Here is a 25,098-nt window from a genome sequence, read left to right on the forward strand (position 1 = left end):
TACAATGAAACAAGATTTAAATGATTTTGAAGGTGTCATATATCTACCGTAGCAAAAACCTCTCATCTTACAAACACACTTGAATGTTCTTGTTATACACACATATTTACCTATAATTAAATATTACTGCCATTATTTGCCAGCTTAAGATAGGAACTAAATGCAAGAAAAACTTTTATCTTGCAGAAATTCTTCCTTCAAGTTGAAGCATGGTACAACATTAGGTTTTCTAACCACCTCACTTCCCCCAAATAATGATGATGATTTTCTAACAAACCAAATTACTGCAAATTAAAAGGCAAAAAAACACTGATGAGAATTCTTCTCGCAAGATGGAGAGAAACAAAAAAATCAATAGATCAAATAGAGTCAAATTTTAGTACTATTTCTCTATTGAATCTTCAAAATACACTAATGTTTATATTAAAAACAAATTAATATATTTTAAAATATAATAATCAATGTCTATCAATTTATTATGAAGGTTCAGCGGAAGAACAATACCAAAAACTGAAGAATACAAATTTGAGAGAACAATTTACGATGGTTTAAACATGCCTTAATAATATAGATAGTAGTAGTAGACAACTACAATCAATAAAAATAGTATATAGTAATAAATAAGACCAAAAAATAAATAATAGCTGGAAAAAGAATATGGATGCAATTTGTAAAATCTTGAAGAATGTTGTTGGATATGAACTAAAAGACAAGAAAGGAAAGTTATATAGTGATTTTTTTTATAATTTTTATATGATGAAATATTGAATATGTTATTTTATAACTATTTATGTAAGAAATGAAAACTGGGTATGTGAATGGACCGGCTACATAAACTCGTATTATAAAATAACTTGTTTGTATACCTTGTATTTTAATAAGTCTTGATTTTTATAACTGCACCTGCAAAATTTATACTAAAACATTTCAGATATACTTCTTAAACACTAAAGGCATTTCAAGTATCTCTACATAAATTCTAAATTCAATCAAATTTAAATAAAAAAAGTAAATTAAAATATAAAGTATATTAAACATTAAATTACAACAAGATATAAAATAAAATGAAATAGCATCAAATATCTTCACTAATTATGTTTTGTTTCATCCTTAATATAAACAAAATATAAAGTACTTCCAAACTAAAATAAAATAGCATTAAATATCTTCACTAATTATATGTTTTTCATCTTTAATATAAATAGTGAGTAGCTTGCAGCAATAATGCAAGCTGAAGTTGGGTATAAAAAACATGGTAAAAGTTTTATAAAAACAAAAGTGCAAGTAAATTCCAGAGGCACTAAGACGCCAATAAACATGAATTTCAGACTCATTTTATGTGCAAATGATCAATTTATCCTAGATTTTAACAAAATTAATTTAGATGAAATAAAATCACATTGAGAAAATTAGTATTAAAAATGTAAGTGTGTTGATAGGTTCAGTGGGAAAGTGTAGACTAGAAAAAAATAGAGGTAGTTATAATCTCCTGTAGCTGTAACAGGTTGTAATAGACTAGTATATATAGTCTGTGTTTAGGTTGTTAATAGCAGTTTTTTGGAGTTTAAGGGGAAAACGGGTTTTGGGGAGAGCTAAGGTAATCTCAAAATACCTTTGTACCTAAGAGGCATTGTTGTAATCCTGTCACATTGACAAAATTGTTCTTACACTTACAATAAAAATATATTCAGATTGTTATCATTTAAGTTGAATAGCCGGAAAAAATAGAATGCTTACAACTCCTAGAGCTGCTCCCGGATGTAGGCCATAGATCTCAGCATGGAGCCGAGAGTATCTCTAGAAACTTGGAATTTCACCTCAGTTTGCCCAGTAGTTGTCTTCGTATCCTGGAGCTGGATGATGTAGAACTATAAAATTAGACAAAATATGTTGGACACAACACAATGTTATAGAACACAACGAAACTTTTTTCTTACACTGCATAATGTTGCATACTTAATCATGTCTGTAGAAGAAATATGGAATCTATTGGAGATCTCATATTGACTACATATATGGTCAAATTATAGTATAAATGGGTGCAAATCTCAATGACAAAATAACGGGGTCAATATCAAGTCTAAAATAATATAAATACTGCTGGACTATCTAAAATCACTAACATGGTGAATTCTATAATCGAAAGTTAAATTTTAGTAGAAGTTGCGTAAAAACAATTGTTCATGCAACTCAAGGGGTGGTAGTTAGGTAAAGTTCTCCCACCAGAAACGATTCCGGGATTCAAACCTGTGACATGGTAAAAGAAAACATTTTATTTTGCATTTGAAGATATCATATTCTCCGGAATTGACTGCTGGATGTTCCCAATTCAGATAAATATCCAACAGAAAAGAAAAAATAACCATGTAGCTATCAGATTGTCTGGATTAATATAGTCTTCTAACTAGTTACAAATAAACTAGTCATCCAAAAGCTCCCGTCCTACACCCATATCCTTTAAGACAAAATGAAAATTAATAAATTTATCAATTATCCACCATACAAGTTATTTGAGCTTCTAATATTAAAATTGGATTTATTAGTATATTTTGTACCATTATGGAACATTAAATATGCTACAGAATCTACTTCAGTTCCATATAATACCGAGACTTCAACATCCAGTTTGATTAAATTTTACAAATTCTCTAAAGCATTAAACCCAATGATTCACAAATACTTTTATTTAGGAGCATTCACTTCTAGAGACCACGCAACTGACCTCCTTGTCATATCGACATCAACTGTTCTCTCAATGTGCTTCTGAATATGATAGACACTGTACATATCATGGACCAACTCTCCAAACAGCTTAAGCTAACAAATGGTTTGTGATTGAATTTACATCTAACACATTCCCACAAAAAACCACTGGACTTGTAGCATGTTCACTACAAAGACCAGCTCCACCATGTGCAAATATTCAACTTAAGAACGGGAGTGACAAAGATTGAACTCTTAACAAATTAATCATAAAATCTCTAATAACACTTGTTGAGATTTGGGGAACCCAATTGCCAGAAAGACTTGGCCCACCTTTTTCATGTACTTTCCAACTTATTACAACTATTAACCAAACCAAGCCATGTCTTCCACCATCTCACTGCTCATCACTGGACTATAACACCTACTCATACTGCTGTTTCCCCAATATTTGTTGTTGTGATTAGAGAAGATATCTTTAGAATCTTCCTAATTAGAGAAAATAGATATATAATCTTCTATTTTATTTTGTTTACTTAGTTTCCCTATTTCCCTTTTTAGGAGAATTAGATTGTTACAAATAGAGGATATGAGAATGTACTTTTTATGATTTAGAATATAATAAAATCAGTTCTTTTTTTCAACTTGGTATCAGAGCTCCCGATCTTGGGGCTCCGTTCCGCTGCACATTCGCGCCGCTGTCGCCGTCGCCGGTTGGGTTCGTTGATAGGGCAGAAAGATGTGCCCAACATCGACGACCACAACGCTAAAAGTCACTCCATGAGAGAAGCCGTCACGCGCCGCCACCGTTGCCGGCGCGTGTAGCCACGCGCCCACCTCCGACGAGACCCACTCACCGCCGTCACCACAGACAGAGTCACCGGAGCCTCCTGAGTCTGTTCCTAGGGTCGGTGACGACCCATTTGGCCTATATTTGAGTAGATATGAGTTTTAAGTTCTGCTCCTTTTTCTCGGTGTGACCCACTCGCCGCAGACAGAGTCGCCGAGCCTCTTGGGTCTGTTCCTAGGGTTGGTGACGACCCGTTTGGCCTATATTTGAGTATATCTGAGCTTATAAGTTCTGCTCCTTTTTTTCTCAGTGTGACCCACACGCCGTCATCGTCTCAGAAAAGGTCATCGGAGACTCCTGGTTGCGTTCTACGGGATGTCTGAAGTAAAAATTTTTCCTTTGTGCCTTCATTAAAAAAGGATCTCGAGCACTTGAAAGCAATGGTTGAATCAATGAGTAAGCCCTCTGGATCATGTACTCTGTCCATAAAAGGTAAGATTTGTCTCAATACTATTGGTCACATGTCTCAAGGTATTTGGATCCTTGATTCGGGTGCAACTGATCATATGACACTTTTTAGTGTGTCCTTCGACTCATATGGTAAAAGAAATAAAGAACAACTTATTACAGTTGCGAATGGTCAGGGTATACCTATATGCGGCTCTGGGAATTAAATTTTGGACTCATCTATTGTATTGAAGGATGTTTTACATGTTCCTCAATTAGCTAACAGTCTTATCTCTATGCAAAAACTCACAGGATTTAAATTGTTCAGTAACATTTTTTCCAACTTATTGTATTTTTCAGGACCTTGCCACGGGAAAGACAATTTTAACTGCTAAGGAGCATAGTAGGTTGTATTTTTTAGAGTTTGATGACCAAAGCAACATGAAAATCATGAGTCAACAAGCAACATCTGAGACGTGGGCAAAATCTCAAATATGGTTACATCATCAAAGGCTTCGGCATCCTTCATTTAGTCTTATCAAGTCCTTATTTCCCCACTTGTTTACCAAAGAGTCTGTTGAGTCTTTTAATTGTGATATTTGTCAATTTTCAAAACACCATCGTGCATCTTATCCTATTAGTCATAAAAAGAGTATTTCTCCATTTGATTTAATTCACTCTGATATTTGGGGTCCTGTCATAGATTCTATTTTTGGAGCCAAATAGTTCATTACCTTTATTGACAATTGTACCCGTATCACGTGGACATACCTTATGAAAATTAATTCCGAAGTTTTTCAAATTTTTGTTAATTTTTTCCATCTTGTCCAAAATCAATTTGGAAAAAAATATCAAAAGAATTAGGTCTGATAATGGTAATGAATATGTGAATCATGAATTTCTCAATTTTTTGTCTCATAATGATATTGTTCATGAACTAACCTGTGTTAACACGCCTCAACAAAATGGGGTTGCAGAAAGAAAGAATCGTCATCTTCTTGAAGTAACTAGAGTTCTTTTTCAAATGTTTGTTCCAAAAAATTACTGGGGAGAAGTTGTGTTAATTGCCACTATCTCATCAACAGGTTACCTACTCGTATCTTAAATGACATTAGTCCTATAGAGTCTCTATTGTCTTTTGTTCCTTCTTCCCTACTAACGAGTCTACCTAGTCGAGTCTTTGGATGTGTTGTTTTTGTTCACTCTCATCATCCTAATCGTGGTAAATTAGATCCCAGAGCTCTTAAATGTGTCTTTATTAGGTATCCTTCTAAGAGGATAGGCCATACTCAGAGTCGTCGCGTCTTTATTACCATGGATGTCACCTTTCATGAAACACAATCCTTTTATGTCTGTACACCACTTCAGGGGGAGAAAGCATTTGAAGTGGATAAACTCTCCTTCTTGTCATTACCATGTTTGTCTTTGCAGGATGCCCAAGACCTGAGCAATGAAGCTACCATAGTCCACAGTGAGGAAGAAGACAAATTTTTTGGCAAAAAATATGAAAGAAGAAAACAACGCACTTCGATTATTGAGCAAGAAGAATTGTCTAATCCGGAGGTGAGGATCCCTGAAGATATCAATGAGGAGGAGGTAAGTATTACTAAGGATTTACCTATTGCATTGAGAAAGGAAAGAAGATCATGTGCTAAATATCCTATTTCTCAGTATGTTTGCACTAACAATCTCTCTAATAAGCACAAAAGTTTTATTGTTGCCATTGATGCACAAAAATTCCTACCTCAATTCAGGAGGCCATGAAACTTGAACATTGGAATCAAGCCATGAAAGAAGAGATGAATGAACTAGAAAGAAATTCAACTTGGGAGACTGTTGATAAGCCAAGAGACAAGAAGCAGTAAGGTGTAGATGGATATTCACAGTGAAACATAAGGCAGATGGGACAATAGAAAGATACAAAGCTAGATTGGTGGCAAAAGGATATACCCAAACATATGGGATTGATTATGAGGAGACATTTGCCCCAGTGGCAAAGATGAATACAGTTCGAGTTATTCTCGCTTTGACTGTTCATTTTGGATGTGACTTACACCAGCTGGATGTGAAGAATGCCTTTCTTCATGGAAATCTAGAAGAGGAAGTATACATGGAGATTCCCCCAGGCTTTGAAGTGAAAAATGAAAGAAACAAGGAATGCCTCCTGAAGAAAGCATTGTACGGGCTTAAGCAATCCCCTAGAGGATGGTTTGGAAGATTTACAAAAGCAATAGTTTCCTTGGGATACAGACAAAGCCAAGGAGATCACACTCTATTCATAAAGCACTCTTCTACAGGTAAACTCACTCTGTTGCTTGTCTATGTGGATGATATGACTATTGCAGGAGATGATGAAACAGAAAAATTGGCATTAAAAGATAAATTGGCAACTCAATTTGAAATGAAAGACCTAGGAAAACTCAAATATTTTCTTGGAATAGAGGTTGCCTACTCCAAGAACGAAATTTTCATCTCCCAAAGAAACAGGAAAGCTGGGATGTAGAACCGCAACAGTTCCTATAGAACAGAATCACAGAATTGGAAGTTGTTGAAATATATTGTATTGTATAATTGTACTGTAAGTCTTGGGCTGTTGTGTGCTGGTCTACTTGCTCCTTATATAGGACATTTGGTGTAATAGAAATACAACACAATGGAATAATACTTCTATCTCTATATTTTCTCTCTCTAAATTTAACATGGTATCCAGAGCAGGTTAGGGTTTGCAGCCACCCACTGCCGTTGCTTCCGCCTTTCGTCGCCGCTCCGTCCGTCGCCGCCGCCACCGTCCGCCGTTGCCGCCGCTGTCCGCCGCCGCCGTCGCAGCCTTTTCTCCGGCGAAGTTAGGGGTTCGGTGCGCCTCGAAGAGCGCGACCCATCCGCAGTGGTCGTTGCCGCATATTCTCCTCGACGCGCCGTCACGCGCCGATTCTGTGCGGTCTCTCTCGGGCGCGTGGGCTTCACGCGCCGCCTCTCCCGTGTCGGAACTTCACCGCGCCACCGCCGGTCGGTTCGCCTCTGTCTCCTGAGTCTATTGTGGCCACTGATTTTCTGTTCCGTTGAGTTTTGCTCCGTTTAGGGTTTCTTCCCACAATCTTTGCTCCGTTAAGGTGTTTTTCCTCTTTTTTCTGGTTTGGTTTTACGATGGCTGGTCTTGGAACACCGTCTCTCTCTGCCACTCCAACCATTACTTCTGCAAAACTCAATTGGAAAAACTATCTATCTTGGTCTTCTTCTGTGGAGTTATGGTTTCTTTGTCAAGGACACCATGACCATCTTGAACAAGATGTTTCTACCGTTCTTGAAGAAGAAAAATCTCAATGGCAGAAACTTGATTTCCAACTATGTGCTGTCCTATGGCAATCTGTTGAACCAGAAGTCTTAGAAATTTTAAGACCTTACAAAACGTGTTCCTCCTTTTGGAGAAAAGCTCAAGATATCTTTGTTAACGATGTACAACGCCTCTTTGATGCAACTGAAAGAGTGACTTCTCTCAAACAGAACAATCATGATATGGTTACTTACATAGGAACGGCCCGTTCTGCTGTAGAAGAATTGAAGAATTTCTTTGTGGCGGATTCTTTAGAAGGCCTAAACAAGAAGCTTGATAAGTTTTACATGGTCTTAATTTTAAGAGGTCTACATTAAGATTTTGGACATGTTCGTGATCAAATGTTGGCTGGTGATCAAGTTCCATCAATGGACAGCTTAGTTACTCGACTTCTTCGGGTACCTTCATTAGTTAAAGATGAAAGTTCAATTGGTGGTATTGAAACATCAGCCATGGTAGCACCACAAGGAAGAGGAGGAGGCAGAGGCAACCGAGGAGGACGTGGTGGTCGTGGTATGCCTCCTCAGTGCACATATTGTAAGAGGATAGGCCATACTCGAGAGAAATGTTATGCCTTACATGGATATCCAGACAAGGGTGTTCATGTTTTGAAATCTGATGAACCCAAAATTTCGAATGAAGAATATCAAGAATTTTTGAAGTATAAATCTGGAAAATCTTCTAATCCTGACCAATCCTCTTCCATGTCCAGTACATCAACTGCCGGTATGTCTCAATCTGTAGAAGGTCACAATCCATGGATCCTTGACTCAGGTGCCTCTGACCATATCTCTGGTACTATTTCTTCATTTTCTTCCATGTCTTCTCAGAAAATCCCTCATTTCATTACTATTGCCAATGGATCCAAAGTTGCATCGCAGGGAATTGGCAGAGTTTCCTTATCTCCTTCACTAAATTTAAATTCCGTTTTGTATATTCCTCATTGCCCCTACAATTTAATCTCTTTAAGCCAATTGACTCGCTCCTTAAATTGTTCTGTAACCTTTACTGCTAATTCCTTTGTTATACAGGAACTTTGTACGGGTCGCCTGATTGGAGAAGGACATGAGTCTCGAGGACTTTATTTTTTGAAACATAGCTCTTCAGCTTCCTGTTTTACCACTTCATCCCCAAAACTTTTGCATGATCGGTTGGGCCATCCGAGTTTATTCAAGTTGAAGATGATGGTTCCAAGTCTCAAGAACATTCAAGTCTTAGATTGTGATTCGTGTCAATTAGGAAAACATGTTAGATCTTCTAATCCTAAAAAGTCTGAGACATTATGTAATTCTCCTTTCTCAACTATTCACTCTGATATTTGGGGAAAAAGTCGTGTCACTTCTTTTGGTTTTAACTACTTTGTCACTTTCATTGATGAATTCTCTCGATGTACTTGGGTTTATTTAATGAAAGAGAGATCTGAACTTTTGTCCATATTTGTGTCCTTTACTAATGAAATCAAGAACCAATTTGGGAAGACAATTAAAATCCTTCATAGTGATAATGCTAAGGAATATTTTTCGTCAGCGTTTTCTTCATTCTTATCTTCCCAAGGAATTTTACATCAGTCAACATGTCCTCACACTCCACAACAAAATGGTGTTGCAGAAGAATAGACATCTCATTGAAACTGCACGCTCCTTGATGTTGAATACTAATATTCCTGTACATCACTGGGGAGATGCAGTCCTCACTGCCTGTTTTCAAATCAATAGGATGTCGTCTTCCTCTCTTGAGAATAAAGTTCCTCATTCTGTCATTTTTCCAAATGACGCCTTATATCATATCCCCCCACGTGTATTTGGGTGTACATGTTTTGTCCATAATGTTTCTCCAGGTCTTGATAAGCTATCCGCCAAGGCTATTAAGTGTGCCTTCTTGGGATATTCTCGTCTTCAGAAAGGATATAAATGTTATTCTCCCTCCAACAAGAGATATTATATGTCGGCTGATGTCACATTCTTTGAGGATACACCGTTTTTCTCATCCTCTGTGGAGGATCGTTCATCGGTTCAACAAATGTTTTCTCTACCATCGTGTGATCCCTTGGTTATTCCTGCATCTACACCTCCAACTCAAAATGTGAATGACGTTGTTCCTCCACCTATTCTCACATATCAGCGTCGGAGACAACCTCAAGCTCAGAACAATAAAGATCCTCTAGACTCATCTCCTCCTCCATCAGCTCACCATACCATGGATCCTTCATCCTCCTCGTCTTCTCCTAACTCAGACGATGATTTGCCCATTGCCCTTCGGAAAGGTATTCGTTCTACTCGTAATCCATATCCTGTTTATAATTTTTTGAGTTATCATCGTTTGTCTTCTACCTATTTCTCTTTTGTTTCCTCCTTATCCTCCATTAAGACTCCTAATAATATTTATGAGGCACTTGATCATCCTGGATGGAGTCAAGCCATGATTGATGAAATGCAAGCACTTGACCACAATGGTACTTGGGACCTTGTTCCTCTTCCCCTGGTAAGAAGCCCGTTGGCTGCCGATGGGTTTATGCTATTAAGGTTGGTCCTACTGGTGAAATTGATCGTCTAAAAGCTCGTCTAGTAGCTAAGGGATATACTCAAGTTTATGGCATTGATTATTGTGATACCTTTTCTCCTGTGGCTAAAACCAGTACCGTTCGTATTTTACTTGCTATGGCTGCCATTCGTCATTGGCCACTTTATCAGTTGGACATTAAAAATGCCTTTCTTCATGGTGATCTGGAAAGAGGAGATTTACATGGAGCAACCTCCTGGGTTTGTTGCTCAGGGGGAGTCTGGGTTAGTTTGTAAATTACGTCGTTCCCTCTATGGCTTGAAACAATCACCTCGTGCTTGGTTTGGTAAATTTAGTCGGGTTGTGCAAAATTTTGGGTTGAAACGATGTGAGGCGGATCACTCAGTGTTTTATGGTCATTTTTCTCCTGACAAATGTGTTTATCTCATGGTGTATGTTGATGATATTGTTATTACAGGGAATGACAACACTAAAATTACTCAATTAAAGAATCATTTGTTCAACCACTTTCAGACTAAAGATCTGGGTCGTCTAAAATACTTCCTTGGTATTGAAGTGGCACAGTCAAAAGAAGGTGTCATCATTTCACAAAGGAAATATGCTCTTGATATTTTAGAGGAAACAGGTTTGACAAATTGCAAGCCTATTGATAGTCCTATGGACTCAAATCAAAAACTAATGAGAGATCAAGGTGAACCTTTCTCAGATCCAGAGAGATATAGAAGGCTGGTTGGAAAACTCATATATCTTACAATAACAAGACCTGATCTTTCTTATCCAGTGGGAGTTGTGAGTCAATTCATGCAGAATCCACATGTTGACCATTGGAATGCAGTAATTCGAATTCTCAGATACATAAAAGGAAATCCAGGACAGGGATTGTTGTATGAGGACAAGGGAAGCACTCAGATTGAAGGATATTGTGATGCAGATTGGGCTGGTTCTCCAATTGATAGAAGATCTACTACAGGATATTGTGTTCTACTTGGAGGGAACCTTATATCTTGGAAAAGTAAGAAACAAAGTGTTGTTGCTAGATCTAGTGCTGAAACTGAATACCGATCTATGTCTTTGACTACATGCGAACTTGTGTGGATCAAGCAACTTCTCCAAGAGTTGAAATTTTGTGGAAATGAGTCGTTGAAACTGTACTGTGACAACCAAGCAGCCCTTCATATTGCCTCCAATCCAGTGTTTCATGAGAGAACAAAACATATAGAAATTGATTGTCATTTTATTAGAGAGAAGTTGTTGACTAAGGAACTTGTTACGAAGTTTGTCAATTCTAATGAACAACTCGGAGACATTATGACCAAATCTCTAAGGGGGCCTAGGATTCAATTTATATGTTCTAAGCTTGGTGCATATGATCTATATGCTCCAACTTGAGGGGGAGTGTTGAAATATATTGTATTGTATAATTGTACTGTAAGTCTTGGGCTGTTGTGTGCTGGTCTACTTGCTCCTTATATAGGACATTTGGTGTAATAGAAATACAACACAATGGAATAATACTTCTATCTCTATATTTTCTCTCTCTAAATTTAACAGAAGTGAAGAAAGTGCTCCTGTAGAGAAGGCCCAATATCAGAGATTTGTAGGAAAATTGATTTATCTATCACACACAAGACCAAACATTGCTTATGCAGTTAGTGTTGTGAGCCAATTTATGCATGATCCAAGAGAGAAACACATGCAAGCAGTTGACAAAATTCTCCAATACTTGAAGTCAAGTCCAGGAAAGGGGCTATTATTCAAAAGGGAAGACACATTGACTATGAAGATATATACTGATGCTGACTATGTAGGTTCTATTACAGACAAAAAATCTACTTCTGGGTATTGTGTGTTTCTTGGAGATAGTCTGGTAACATGGAGAAGTAAAAAGCAAGATAGAGTATCTCGTTCTAGTGCAAAAGCTGAATTTCGAGCTCTTGGTCAAGGAATGTGTGAAGGACTCTGGATGAAAATCATTTTGGATGATCTTAAAGTCAAAGTGGAGAACTCGTTGCAACTACACTGTGACAATAAGCCTGCTATGAGCATAGCCCATAATCCAGTACAGTATGACAGAACCAAACACATTGAGATTGACAGACATTTCATCAAAGATAATCTTGACAAAGGCTTCGTGATTACAACTCATGTTCCTACAGAACATCAAATAGCATATATTTTTACAAAAGGGCTTCCTCTAGGTAGATTTCCAGATCTTGTAGGCAAGTTGTGAATGATCGATATTCATTTACCAACTTGAGGGGGAGTGTTGTAATTAGAGAAGATATCTTTAGAATCTTCCTAATTAGAGAAAATAAATATATAATTTTCTATTTTATTTTGTTTACCTAGTTTCCCTATTTCCCTTTTTAGGAGAATTAGATTGTTACAAATAGAGGATATGAGAATGTATTTTTTATGATTCAAAATATAATAAAATCAGTTCTTTTTTTCAACTTTTGTCCAAGCCAAAACAATGGCTCTTATATGATATAAAGAAAAAGCTACTCTAAGGGTTTAAGCTATTAGGTCAAAGTTCATGATTGGTTTCTTTATCTAGCAATATACATAAGCTAGTTAGTTCTTATTACAATGTTTGAGTCCCAGATTTTGTAGAATAAAAGGCTTAACATTGTACATAAGCCATAACACATTTAAACCAAATGATAGCTGGATTCTAATAACGACATTAACTCTAATGAGCGATGTTATGATAAGAACTTGGGTATTAATGCGTGCCTGATTTCCACTTCAAGTAGCATATGATGTTTGGTGGAGTATTTAAGTGTGTGGTTCTTTCTCTTTAATAACTAGCTTTTCAGAGTGGATTCCCCAGGTGCTTGGGTGTTTATCAAATTGTTGCTGTCTTCCTTCCTCTTATTAAGCTATATTATCAACACTAAGTACACGAGTCTTAAAGTTGCCAATGTTTAAAAGGCTTTTGTACACGAGCACAAGTTACAAAAATAAAAATATCCATTGGTCTAGATCCTACAAATTCAAGTGTTTATGGTGGTTAGTCTTTTACATAACATCTTTTGACAGTAACACATTCTAAATAGATTACTTATAGATGGTTATACCAAATAGTGGTAAAGAATTTCAGTTGAAGGGTTAAACAGTTCAGTAATAAATACTCATACTATTAGTGTGATCACAGTGAAAAAGAAATGAAAATAAAATCATCAGTGGAACTTCTCAAACATTAAAGATTGTAATCCTCATATTTGGAGGTTTCATTTATATGAAATGAGAGCATTTGAAGTGGATAAGTACATTGACAAAAAGATTATACTTGATTGTGAAATGCTTAGGATCTAGTCAGAGTATATGATTATGATCTGAGTTTACATACCCTCAGATTGATGACAGCAACTCTATTGACTGGTGCATTTAACTGTTGACTAATGTAAGTCATTGATCTCAACATAGGCTCCAAAGTTACCCTTGTCACCCTGAATTGCACTTCTGTCTCTCCTATAGGGCTCTTACCATAATCTTGCAGCTACAAGAGGAAGGGAAAAATAAATTAACAGGGAGGAAAGAATATTTCAGCACGTTGTACCTGTTATCTACGCATGGAAAACAATATGATAAGTGAAATAACCTAGATTTTTAATATTTTAAACAGAGAGCATAAGTGTTAGATAGACATCTGGAAGCAGCTGCTCTCTTAAACTACAGAGAATATTGAAGCCACATTAAATTAATCAAAGTATGAGACACGAGATATTGAGATATCTGTTTCTCGGTTAAAAAATGATAATTGTAATAGGCTATACATACCTTCATGTTGATGACTGCAATTTTATTAGATTGGCTTGAATTCTTATTTTCGATGATCCAAGTCATAGACTTGAAACACATGAGGACAACCTGCATTAATAAGTAACAGTCAAGTAAAGAAGTAATCAGCTTAAGTAGATGAAATGACTAATAAATACAAGGGTGATTCCAATCAATACAGAGTTATCTGGAGGGCCACCATCCTGGTGAATAGAAACAGGAGCCATAGTAGGATGATTCAGATCAGTAACAGGAAGCCCAAGGCCACTATGATTCAAGTGATTTGACACTGAATCTTGCCAAGGCCACAGTGATGGGATGACATCCGAAATTGATGACGGGCTCTTCTTGCTATTGTCTTCCGGACAGCATCCATTACCATGAGTGTTTGTAGGTTTGACTTTTGCAATATTTTTCTTCATAATACCTACCCTTTTAGCACCCTCTCTCAAAGCATTCATTGCTACATTACAAGTCTCAACGGAAATTGCCCCTTCTTCAGCAAGCTTAATGGCTTCTTGACATAAACTATTAAAACGTATAGTGAGATTTTCAATGTTAAGTGGACCTGTTGTTTTTTCATCAGTTCCAAAACCAGATTTTGCATTCCTTGTCCATCGCTTTAAAATGTAGTGTGATGGAAGGGTAAGGACATTTGTTACAGTGAAAACAGTCAATACATGTCGACAAAGAATGCCAGAGTATTCAAACATCTGACAGCTGCAGTTTGCCTTCATTTCAGACATATTTAATGTGACCATGTATGCCTTGTGATCATGTTCATATTTTGCAACCCTGTATTTACTGATAACACCATCATTGTCAACATTACTTGCAGTATATGCAAAAGTTTCCACCAGTTCCTCCTGAAACTTTGCAAAAATCTTGTTAGTGTACATATTTGCTGCCTGTTGTTCCATTGGTGATGGAGTCCTCAGTACAGGCGTGTTACAAATAGTCTCATAATCTGCTTCTATTTCTTTTTCCAATGAATGTTCAAGTGATATTTCATACTGCCTAAAGAATAAAGGTATGGTTGTCTGTTGATTTACATAGCCATCAAAAAAGGAGTTTACCCCGTGGTTTGAAGTAATAGCAGCAAAGAAAGTATCACGAAAGTAAACAGGGGCCCATTGTTTACGAGCATTATACACTGCCTGAAGCCAATCATTTTTCTGGAGATCATATTTATCCAGAAGAGACTTCCATGTTGATTCAAAATCCTCAGTAGTCTCAGAAAAATTGATACAGCCATATAGATCTCCATAGAGTGAAGGATGAGCAAGGTAAATATGAGCCAATCTTTCTTGACCTTCTCTTAAAATGTGCCATTTACAAATACAGTGGCGAGTTTCCGGGAACACGTGAGAAACTGCTGCTTGTATGGCTCTATCTTGGTCTGTGGTTATGGAAACAGGTGGTCGATCATTCATAGCAGATAGCCACGTCTTGAATAGCCATGTAAAGGAAGACTCCGATTCGTCTAGAAGTAATGAACAACCAAATAAAACCATTTGGCCGTGGTGATTGAATCCTGTAAATGGAGCAACTGGGATTTGGTATTGATTTGGTCTATACATCGTGTCAAAGATTACAGCATCACCAAAGTAATTATAAGCTGTTCTTGACCTTGCACCCGCCCAGAATGCATTGGTCATACGGTTTTCATCATCTAGTTGTATTGCATAATAGAAGCCAGGGTTTTCACCCTGCATCTTCTTAAAATAATTCAGAAGATTTTGAGCATCTCTTCCAAGGGTCCTCTTTTGAGAAGATCTTGCATAGGTAAGTGAGCCAATGTTTCTCATTGGATGACATTGTTCTGCTGGAAAAGAGTTCCTAACAGAACTAATGGGCTCTGAATGATTTCCATTCAAGGAAGCACAAGATTCATTACGGGCATCAAATGTCGCTATAACATTCCTAGCAGCACCTACAGAATGTCTACTGGGTTGACGGTTCTGTAACTTTCTAGAGGAAGCAAGGGAATGGTTATGGTCCTCAACAAATTTTGTCACTATCCAGTTTGCATCTTTTCTCTCTACCCTAAGCATTGCATTGCAACTTACTATGTTCTTCCTTTTAAATACCTCTCTGGAACAAGCAAAGTCCCAAGTTATAATTGGACCATCAGGCTTAGCACGGCTGAATTGACCAACATGTGTGCTAAATCCTACATCTCTTGCATATGCATCATAAAATGATTTTGCAAAATCTTCAGATTCAAACAGCATGCCCACAAGTGGCTTCCTACAAGCATCATCATCTTGGTTATTTACTTCTCTTTCAGCCAAGTTTACTTTCATATTTTGTTCCTCATCTTTTTCAGTTTCAACATTTCCAGAAGCAGGTCTATCACTGTTTTCCCCTTCATCTACTGCCTCAACGTTCATGATAGCTTAGCAAATGATACAAAGGCTTCATTGGTTTTCCTTGAAAGGACTGGAAAACATGACTCGTGCTAATCCTTTAGAAGCAATGATGGAAATTTCCGCCATTATCTCTACCTACATAATGCATTGAATAAAAACATCAGTCAGAAAGAGTTCATAGAATATATACAATTATGCACTTAGGAAGTAATTTTCAAATTATATAACCCAGAAGGTTTAAGGAATGTCCAAAAGTTTAAAAAGTTCATATGAACAATACTGACAACCAATTAGAGATATTAAAGATCCTACTGCATAATAATGGTAGTTTATTCTAACCCAGAAAGCAAGGTTTTTGACAGATTGGGTGATTTAATTTAAAAATAAAATTGTGAGTTTCGGTCTAAGAACCAAAACATCCCAATTTTGATTAACTTTGGAGAAAAGTTATATCTGTGTTCAGAAAACCCTTAATTGAAACTAGGAATTATTTTTCATGGAGAATCAAATTGAAATTGGTATAAAATGAAACTAAATTTAATTTTCATGTGAAAAGATAAACGCACTTAAAATAATTCAAATTTTAATGTTAGAGGTTTCTACAAATGTAAACTTATTCTACATAAAGAACAGGCATCAAGTTGAGATGTTGAATATTAAAGAATACAATAATATAAAAGTTTAGCAAACGAAAGTTTTAAACCAAATTTAAAAAATTCACAACATAAAGCCAGAAAAAAAGTTCCTGTAGGATTATTGAAGCTTAAATTAACAAACTCCGAGATCCTTTGGAAATTTCCCATGACAGTAATTTTATTAAACCATGAGGGACTATCTGCTACAGTGTTGAAATTGGGCTAGAAAATAAGCTGCACTACCTTTGCCTGGTCTAAAGAAATATAAATCACATAAAAAAAAAAACCTAAATTTGCAAGGAAATACTTAATCCTATGATTAGAGATAGTTTTCAGAACATCTATCCATTATTGTTCCAAAAAAAAATGCACAAACTCTTCAATCAAATAACCTTTTTTCCTCACCTCAGACGACCATTGAATCACATTAAAATTAAAAATGTGCAAAGTAAATACTCCCACATATGGTAAGAATAATTTACCTGACCACCTACTAAATTTTGCTTCAAAATTTTTACATAAACCATTTAATTCAATAACATATTTTCTCTCTTTCTTCAAAAAAAAAACTACACATTGAGAATACATCATCTCCAACAAATACAATAACTTCCACTACCATAAAAATAGATAAATAAATTCATTTAAAAATCCGAACTTGTTTGCATTATATGTTGTAAATGAACAAGAAAGCAGAATTCACTCACCTGAGGACCAAAAGAAGAAACTGGTTTGAGCCGGAGATTGTGAATGAAATGAAAACGCAGCGTTTTATGTCCACAAACCCTTGTCGTTGGATATTAGCGATTTTGAGGAGAGGAAGAAGAGCTTGAGTCACACCGTGGAAGAGTGGGAGTGTCCAAAAACAAGAAACAAACTTTTGTAATTCCAAATCTCATTGTACTTTCACACATCATACTCCCATTTTTTTAAAATTTTAAATCATACTAGATATTATTATTTATATAAATAAAGTGAATGAAGTCTTTAACTCACCAACATTTATCTGTATTTATTTATAAATACAGATATTATAGAATAGGAAATTCTGAGAGAACATTTAGTAAAATAAGAAAAACAATTATTTTATAAAAAATAAGTAAATTATTTTTATAAGTTAAAAATAGTTTATGTATTATTAGTAATTAAATTCTGAAATCATTTTTACAAATTAACTTATAACTACATTTGAACAAAATTTAATTATTCTAATATAAGATTCATAACAATATTCCTTAAAACATAGATTACTTCAATATATGATTGAATTTAGTCTCCGTCATTAAAAACATATTTAAAATGCTAATAACATGTATAAATTGATATATATGGAGTGAAAATAATATTTGGAATATTTTATTGTACATTTTAAATTAAAAGAATAAGAACATTTATAAGAAAGTAAATTTAATTGATATTTTGATTCCTATATTTATATAATTATGTAATATGATTTCTTAATTGTTTTTTTCTTAATTAAGTCTTTATTTTATTCAAAAGATTCTAAATAGTTTCTTATGTTGAATGAGTATTAACATGATTTGGAAGATGATTATATATTAGTCTAAATAGTAACATTTCAAATTTTAATAGTATTAATATTTTATAGGAATCATCATATATTTATTAAACTAGAAAAGAATAGTTAAAAACAATTGCATAAGACTGTTACAGTTTTCCAAATATAACCATAACATTAAAATATATATAAGATAAAGAAGTTTAACAAATTCTCAAACAAAAGTACAAATATATATCTATATATATATATATATATATATATATATATATATATATATATATATATATATATATATATATATATATATATATATATATATATATATATATATTTATTGCATATAGATATATATATTTTTGCATATAGATATATATAGAATCAACTAAGATAAAGATGATCATTCCAAATAGAATAATAAACAAACAAAACACAAAGAAAAGGATAACTAATTTTATCAAAAAATACACACATAACTATTTACAAATAGAAAATTATAATTATTCATTAAGAACTAACAATTCATAAACATCTAATTATCTACTCTAGACTTGACCATTCAGATATATGTATTGATATCGAACTATAAGGGTCATGCACCTGGTGGTGGTGAAACAACTCGCCCACACATACTACCACACACCAATCTGTCAAACATCCATGGTCAATACATGACCATCAAACTAAGTATCTCGTATTACTCTTCACAATATAACCATCATTCTCTACTTGAGATTGGAAGTTATTAAGAGTGTTTGAATAACCCTTAATATAAAGTGCCTATATCAATACATACACTATACATAGTCATCTCAAGGACTTCTCCTTGAAATCCTTATAACATCATATACAATTCATAATCACAATTCCATCAAATACCATTTGAAATCTTATCCATATGTATCATCCATCAAACATAAACAAAATTTCCAATATAGACAAGGGTGAAATTTCATATAACATATTTTAAACAAATATAAGTTAAAGATTAGATAAAACAATCACAATGTTGTCAAGACAGGGGTCGCTTAACGAGCAAGATCCATCGCCCAACAAATTATTGGAAAAGACAAGATCTAGACCTGGAGGAAGTAGTGGCACTAAGCGCCTTAAACCACACTTCTACGCCTAAAAGTCAGAGAGCTCATTGACTTCGTGACGATCAACACCCAGAGTGGTGTTTAGCGTCTTGGAGCTTAGTGGTTCTTAGGTTTAACAACGCTCAACGCTATACCAGAAGACAAAAAAACTTAGAAACTTGTTCTAGATGCACTCAAGACCTATCCAAATCACCAAATTGGTATTCTTGACACAATAACTTATTTGAAAATATGTTTATAACTCATATTGAATACAAATTTTCTCAATTGTTAAGAAATTTAGTCCAAAATCGCTTTTCCCAAAACCACTTGTAACTACATGTCTCTAAACTTTTCCACCAGCTCAAGTTCTCTGACCATCATATAAGACACATGCACTGCCTTTCTGCTTAAAGTAACTACAACCACGTTAGCTTTCCTCAAATGGTATATAAGTCAAAATCATAATCTTTTAAAAAATTTAACCATCGCCTCTGCCTCATGTTTAAGACCTTTTGATCAAACAAGTATCTCAAACTTTTATTATCACTAAAGACCTGAAACTAAGCACCATACATCTATATGTCCATGCAAAAGACTGATATTTACGAGTTAACTATGTCAAAGGCGCTACTAACTTAAAAAATCCTTCAATGAACCTTATATAATAGCCAACCAAACCAACGAAACTCCTTATTTTGGTCACAAACTTTGGACGCTCCCAAGCCAACACTGCATCCACTTTTGCAGGATCTACAGATATACCATAAGCTAATATAACATGGCCTAAGAACTACACTTCTTTTATCCAAAATTTACACTTAGACAACTTAGCATATAATTGTTTCTCCCTCAAAATGCCAAGCACTGTCATTAGATGTTCCTCATGCTCTTCATAAGATTTGGAGTAGATAAAAATGTCGTCGATGAAGACCACCACAAACTTATCTAGAAATGGCCTAAAAATCTTGTTCATATACAAGGTAGGAGCGTTAGTCACACAAATGTCATAACCACATACTCATAATGCCCGTATACAGGGATCTAAAGGCGGTTTTCTATACATCTTTAAATTTGTCTAATATCTGATGATACCCTGATCTCAAGTCGATCTTAGAAAATACCACTATTCCATGCAACTAATCTATTAGACAATCTATCTGCGACAAATGATATTTATTCTAGATGGTCAACTTATTTAATTGCATATAGCCTACACATGACTTTGAACTACCGTCATTTTTCTTCACCAGCAAAACTAGTGCTCCCCAAGGCGACACACTAGGACTAATAGAGTGTTTCTCCAATAATTCCTCTATCTACTTCTTTAACTCAGCTAACTTAGTTGGAGCCATACGATAAGGAACTATGGATATTGTTCCTGCTCTAGGCACCAAATCAATTGAAAATTTCACCTTTCTCTTAGGAGGCAAACCAGACACTTTATCAAGAAAAACATCTGCAAATTCCTTCACAACAGGAATCTTTGATTCTTTTCATCTTCCTCCACCACCAGATGAGTTAAGATTAGAAATCATAAAGACCCTTCCTTAACCTTCTTAACAATCTATGCGAAGACACCAACTCAACATCTTCTAGGCTTGAAAATAACAACTTCTTCTGGTTGCAATCCATAAGAATATGATTAACAAATAACCAATCCATCCATAAGATTACATCTAACCCTTGTAGGGGTAGACATATCAGATTAACTTTGAAGATACGACCCTCTACCATCACCGAACATGTAGCACATATTGTAGATGTCTTCACCAAACCCGAAGCTGGGGTAGATACCAACAAATCATACCTCAAGTCCACCACATGCAAACCCAAATCTTTAACAAGAGATTCTGACACAAATGAGTGTGTCACTTAAGAATCAAACAACACACATAAACTTCTACTAGACATAACATAACTTCCAACAATCAAATTACATGAATCAATCACCTTTGTACCCGTCATAGCAAACTCGACCTAAAGCTTGAGGTTTTTCACCCCTCCTATGACTACAAGAACTCTATTTGCTCCTACAATTCATAACAATTTGATCAAAGCATACCCTTAGTACCATCGATCAACATAAAGTCTTAGAAAAGACTCAGACCCTAAAAGAGTGGAGAAAATACCTACTTGCAAAGTCGCCTAATTTCAAGGAAAAAAAAACATAAATCAACTTACTATTTAGTTGAAATCAATCGGCTAGAAACGAAGATCTCGCCTCAAAGATTCTTCAGGCGATCATATTCAGATAGATGAGTAAGGAGTTAAAATTTTTATAAAAAAGATAGAGAATTAGAATTTCTATAAGAAAGACAGATGAGTTTTAAAGAAAGGAGTTTTAGAGAATAAGTGTGTGTGTTTTTCTCCAATTTATTATAGAAAAGTTGTATTTTGTTTTAAAACTAAATTATAAAATATATAATCTTTTTACTTGATAAAATTAGTGTAAAACATTGTTTTAGTAAATGATATGGAAAATGTTTTGCATATAACAAAAAGAAGTTTCATTTAATATAATCTTCACAATGAAGATATTTCATATGAAATTTTATAACATAGAGAGAGAAAATACTTTATAATTTAATTTTAAAATAAAATAATTTTTTTATAATAGTTTAAAAGAATATATTTAACTATTTTATTGCTAATTGATGCAAAGTAATTTTAATAATGGAGAAGTTAACTGAATCTTTGTAAATAAATAAATGAATTATATAATTAAAACTATTGTGAAACTTTTTATTACCCGTGAAAAAAAAAAACTGATTCAAATAAATAAATAATATGATTAAAAACATTTAATTTACAGTTTACAAAAGTAATGTTTAAAAGGGGTTTCCAAATAAGAAAAATCAAAAGGGTTCATCTTGTTGGTCCATTCGTGCCGTAATTGGAGAAAAAGAGCGTCTCCGTGACTTACACAGCTCAGAACTTCAGTATCGTTATCCGTCACAATTCAACATTCTTGCCCAAAACCAACTTCAGATTTTTCTTTTCGCTGGGTACTGTTTCTTTGCGCTTTCTTTGTCGTTCTTAACGTTATCTGATTTAAGTTTGGACTCTTTCGTTGAATGAGGAGTTTTTGTGTGCACCATCTGTTTGATCATTTGCCCAAGGGAGTTAGACGCTGGAATATGTGCTTTTGGTTTATGTTTTACATGGACCTTATTGTTTGGGCTTTGACTAGGCTTGCGGGGTTCCAATTTTATGAGCTGAGTTGTCGATAGCAGCTTTGGAATTGGTGGAGGGTTTGTTTAGTTTGTTTTTGGAGGGTTTAAAAGGAGCGGTTGTAGTCAGAAGCTGGGTAGTGTCTATTCACTTTATGGTGGATAAAACTTAGATACAGTTCCTTAAGTACTTTTGGTTTTTGTTTTCCATTTGAAATTGTGTTATCTCAGTAATCTGTGTTGACTTTTTGTGCAATCCTTTATTGCGTGAATTTACAAGATGAAACTACAATTTTGACAGGAAAACATCACCCAAAAGACCTAAACAACTGCTTATAAATTTTTTCATTTTACGTTTTGATGGTGGTTTGTTGGTAATGTGTTTTCGTGCTTATATTGCTGTTTAGAGAATGAATGGAGTTGGATTTTAATGCTGTAGAGGTTGCTGGATGAATTGCAGAAGGAGAGCACTGAAGATACCATGAGTGTGTTTGTTGCAACTGCATCTTGCCTGTGTTGGATTCCTGTTTACATCAACGGGTTATTGTTGCTGTCGTTGTGATTCCTAGTAACTCACCGTATCAAAGGATATGGAACTGCTTTCATCCAGTGCATCTTTGGTTTTGTGATATTTGTGTACTTTTCTCAAAAATTGATTATTATTTTCCCTCAAACAATAATGGAAGCAACAAAGGTTCTTTCACACTCCAAAATTGCCCCCTTTGGTTTCTCTATTGTGAGCAACAAAGTGTCTCTGAGACCTTTCAACAAACATTTTCGTGTCGATGTACTTGCTAACCGACCCAAGAACATTAGTTTTCAATTGAATTGTACCCATGGAAACCCTTTTTCCTCTGTGCCTAAACCAGCAAGAAAAAGGGCTGATTTGTTGCCTCCTCTCAGTTGCTCGATTTCTAGCAATGCCAGCACTGAATCTGAAAATCCAGTCCTAGAGTTCTTCGGAAGTCTATCATTTGATTCAATAAAAGCTACTCTTCTGCAGTTGACTCCAATTAAAGTTGTGAAGTGGTCTGGGTTATTGTGCATCATAATTGCAGCCACAAAATGGACAATGAATATGCTTTTCAGTCCCTTCTTTTGGATGTATTTTAGCTGGACTTGGTTGTTCTGGCCATGGTGGGTGGCCATAGCGCTTGCAGTTTATGGGTTATATTGTTTTCGGAGACATCTGCTTGGTGAGGCAAACATATTTGAGCAACTGGCAATTGTTACATCTGTTTTTACATGGCTCACTCTTGTTCCTCCTGGTCACTTCAATGGCTACCTTGAAGGCTGGCCTTTTGTTTTCTTTTTTGTGTATCATTATTTCTTTTTCTTCAATGTTAGCATTAGAAAGCGGTTATATGGAGATTTTTATGCTCGGCCTCATGACCCAAAATGGGACATTAATGTGCCAACCATGTCTCGCCTACTGTTCAGTGCAGGGGTCATGGTTGGCCATTGGCTTGCAGCATTTGAAGGGCCGGAGCTTCACCTCATTCCCGGTGGGTGGAGCAATCTTGGAATCTGGGCTTTAATCATCACAACCTTACTAATGCAATATAATGCAACGTTGTATCTTGCCAAGTATTCAGAAAATGTGGTGGAGCCAAGTGCCGTGGTGCAATTTGGACCTTATCGTTGGGTTCGTCATCCGATATATTCATCAACAATGCTTTTGTTTGTAACATACTGCATTGCGCTACGAGCACCTCTTAGTCTGCTATTTATTGTAGCAGTATGCTTGTTGTATTATAAGCAGAAGGCAGAGATGGAAGAGGCTTTGATGGTTGAGACTTTTGGCCAGAGTTACACAGACTATGCAAGCAAAGTAAAGTTCAAGCTTATACCATTTATTTATTAGTTGATCTCCCGAAGTTTAGTCAGTCATCAAAATCTGATTATAGTGTCAAGTTTAGGCAAAAGAGTGTCAATTCTCAAAATCCAAGTGTATTTCTTTGTCTCCTCTTTTCTTTTTTATCTTGGTGTTTTTAACTTGCCTTAGGTTTCCATTGATGTTCTGTTCAGCACGTTGCAAACTTTGGCTGTATATTTGTCTATCTTGAGCTATTTGCCTTGATTGGTGCTAAACTATACATTGCCTATTTTTAGAAGCTAAGGTTTCGACCATACAGCTCCTTTCTGCCTCCGGTTTTTACTTGAAATGAAAGGATTTTCTCGTGGATTTTGCTGTTGTACGCAGACTTAACAATCAATCATGTTTTCCTGTTATAATATGAGCAGTGATGAAAGTCTCATTTAAATATTTGAATATGCAGATATGGGGGGTTTCCAGTACAGGTGTTAGCACATTACCTTCCTCTAACCTGTGTTAGTTAATTTTGTTGAGTTTTAGTTTTAAAGATTAGTAATGATGTACTTTGAGAATGATTTCAGGTTATACGGAGTTATCTTAGTCTATAGCCTAATCTCTTGTATTCTTTAAAAAATTAAACATTTTTTCTGACAATTCTGTATTTCTCGACTTAATAACTTTTTATATATTATCATATTCTATCTATATTGCTAATATTTACTTAAAACTATATACACACACATTATAAAGTAGTAATTTTAGTTCTATACTTGTTTAATTTTATGATTTCTAATTTCAACCATTACTTTTTAATTAATGCTATAATTCTTTACCTTTACAGTCAATACACACACACACACAAGTCAACCGCTTACAGGACCTAAATACATCCGTTTTAATTGGTAAATGAACTGCACTCGGGAGTGCGAA

The 25,098-nt window shown here is 35.2% G+C and overlaps 2 protein-coding genes across 11 annotated transcripts; one reads left to right on the top strand and one right to left on the bottom strand.

Annotated features, from left to right (window-relative positions):
• On the bottom strand, nt 1-17,490 carry LOC108321763 (protein FAR1-RELATED SEQUENCE 3). Of its 8 annotated transcripts, none has more exons than XR_008248888.1 (7): nt 17,289-17,490; nt 13,754-16,081; nt 13,575-13,664; nt 13,144-13,293; nt 1,738-1,853; nt 867-917; nt 1-284 (listed from the first exon to the last, which is right to left on the bottom strand). XR_008248888.1 is itself a non-coding variant. In XM_017553612.2 (7 exons), the coding sequence occupies exons 2-5, from the start codon at nt 15,965-15,967 to the stop codon at nt 1,743-1,745; spliced, it is 2,580 nt and encodes an 859-aa protein (XP_017409101.1). In that variant the 5' UTR covers nt 15,968-16,081; nt 17,289-17,490; the 3' UTR covers nt 1-284; nt 867-903; nt 1,738-1,742. The 8 variants fall into 8 exon arrangements, 6 of the variants coding, with proteins under 6 accessions (XP_017409101.1, XP_017409103.1, XP_052733710.1 ...); XR_008248887.1 differs by having other exon boundaries at nt 1,738-1,868; XM_017553612.2 differs by having other exon boundaries at nt 867-903; nt 1,738-1,868.
• A 4,556-nt stretch (nt 17,491-22,046) lies between these two features.
• On the top strand, nt 22,047-24,420 carry LOC108321752 (uncharacterized). Of its 3 annotated transcripts, none has more exons than XM_017553607.2 (2): nt 22,047-22,187; nt 22,760-24,420. In XM_017553607.2, the coding sequence occupies exon 2, from the start codon at nt 23,032-23,034 to the stop codon at nt 24,214-24,216; it is 1,185 nt and encodes a 394-aa protein (XP_017409096.1). In that variant the 5' UTR covers nt 22,047-22,187; nt 22,760-23,031; the 3' UTR covers nt 24,217-24,420. The 3 variants fall into 3 exon arrangements, with proteins under 3 accessions (XP_017409096.1, XP_017409094.1, XP_017409095.1); XM_017553605.2 differs by having other exon boundaries at nt 22,792-24,420; XM_017553606.2 differs by having other exon boundaries at nt 22,813-24,420.
• The last annotated feature ends 678 nt before the right edge of the window (nt 24,421-25,098 follow it).

Source organism: Vigna angularis, chromosome 5 (genome assembly GCF_016808095.1).
Source record: "Vigna angularis cultivar LongXiaoDou No.4 chromosome 5, ASM1680809v1, whole genome shotgun sequence".
Taxonomy (NCBI): Eukaryota; Viridiplantae; Streptophyta; class Magnoliopsida; order Fabales; family Fabaceae; genus Vigna; species Vigna angularis.

Bases quoted from the DNA above. Each gene is read 5' to 3' on its own strand.
- LOC108321763 (XM_052877747.1), bottom strand. From the start codon at position 15,967: ATGAACGTTGAGGCAGTAGATGAAGGGGAAAACAGTGATAGACCTGCT. The intron at 13,665-13,753 runs GTATTGATTGGA...TTATTAATGCAG, and splicing joins GTGGCCCTCCAGATAACTCT to GTTGTCCTCATGTGTTTCAA. The intron at 13,294-13,574 runs GTATGTATAGCC...TTCCTCTTGTAG, and splicing joins TTGCAGTCATCAACATGAAG to CTGCAAGATTATGGTAAGAG.
- LOC108321752 (XM_017553607.2), top strand. From the start codon at position 23,032: ATGGAAGCAACAAAGGTTCTTTCACACTCCAAAATTGCCCCCTTTGGT.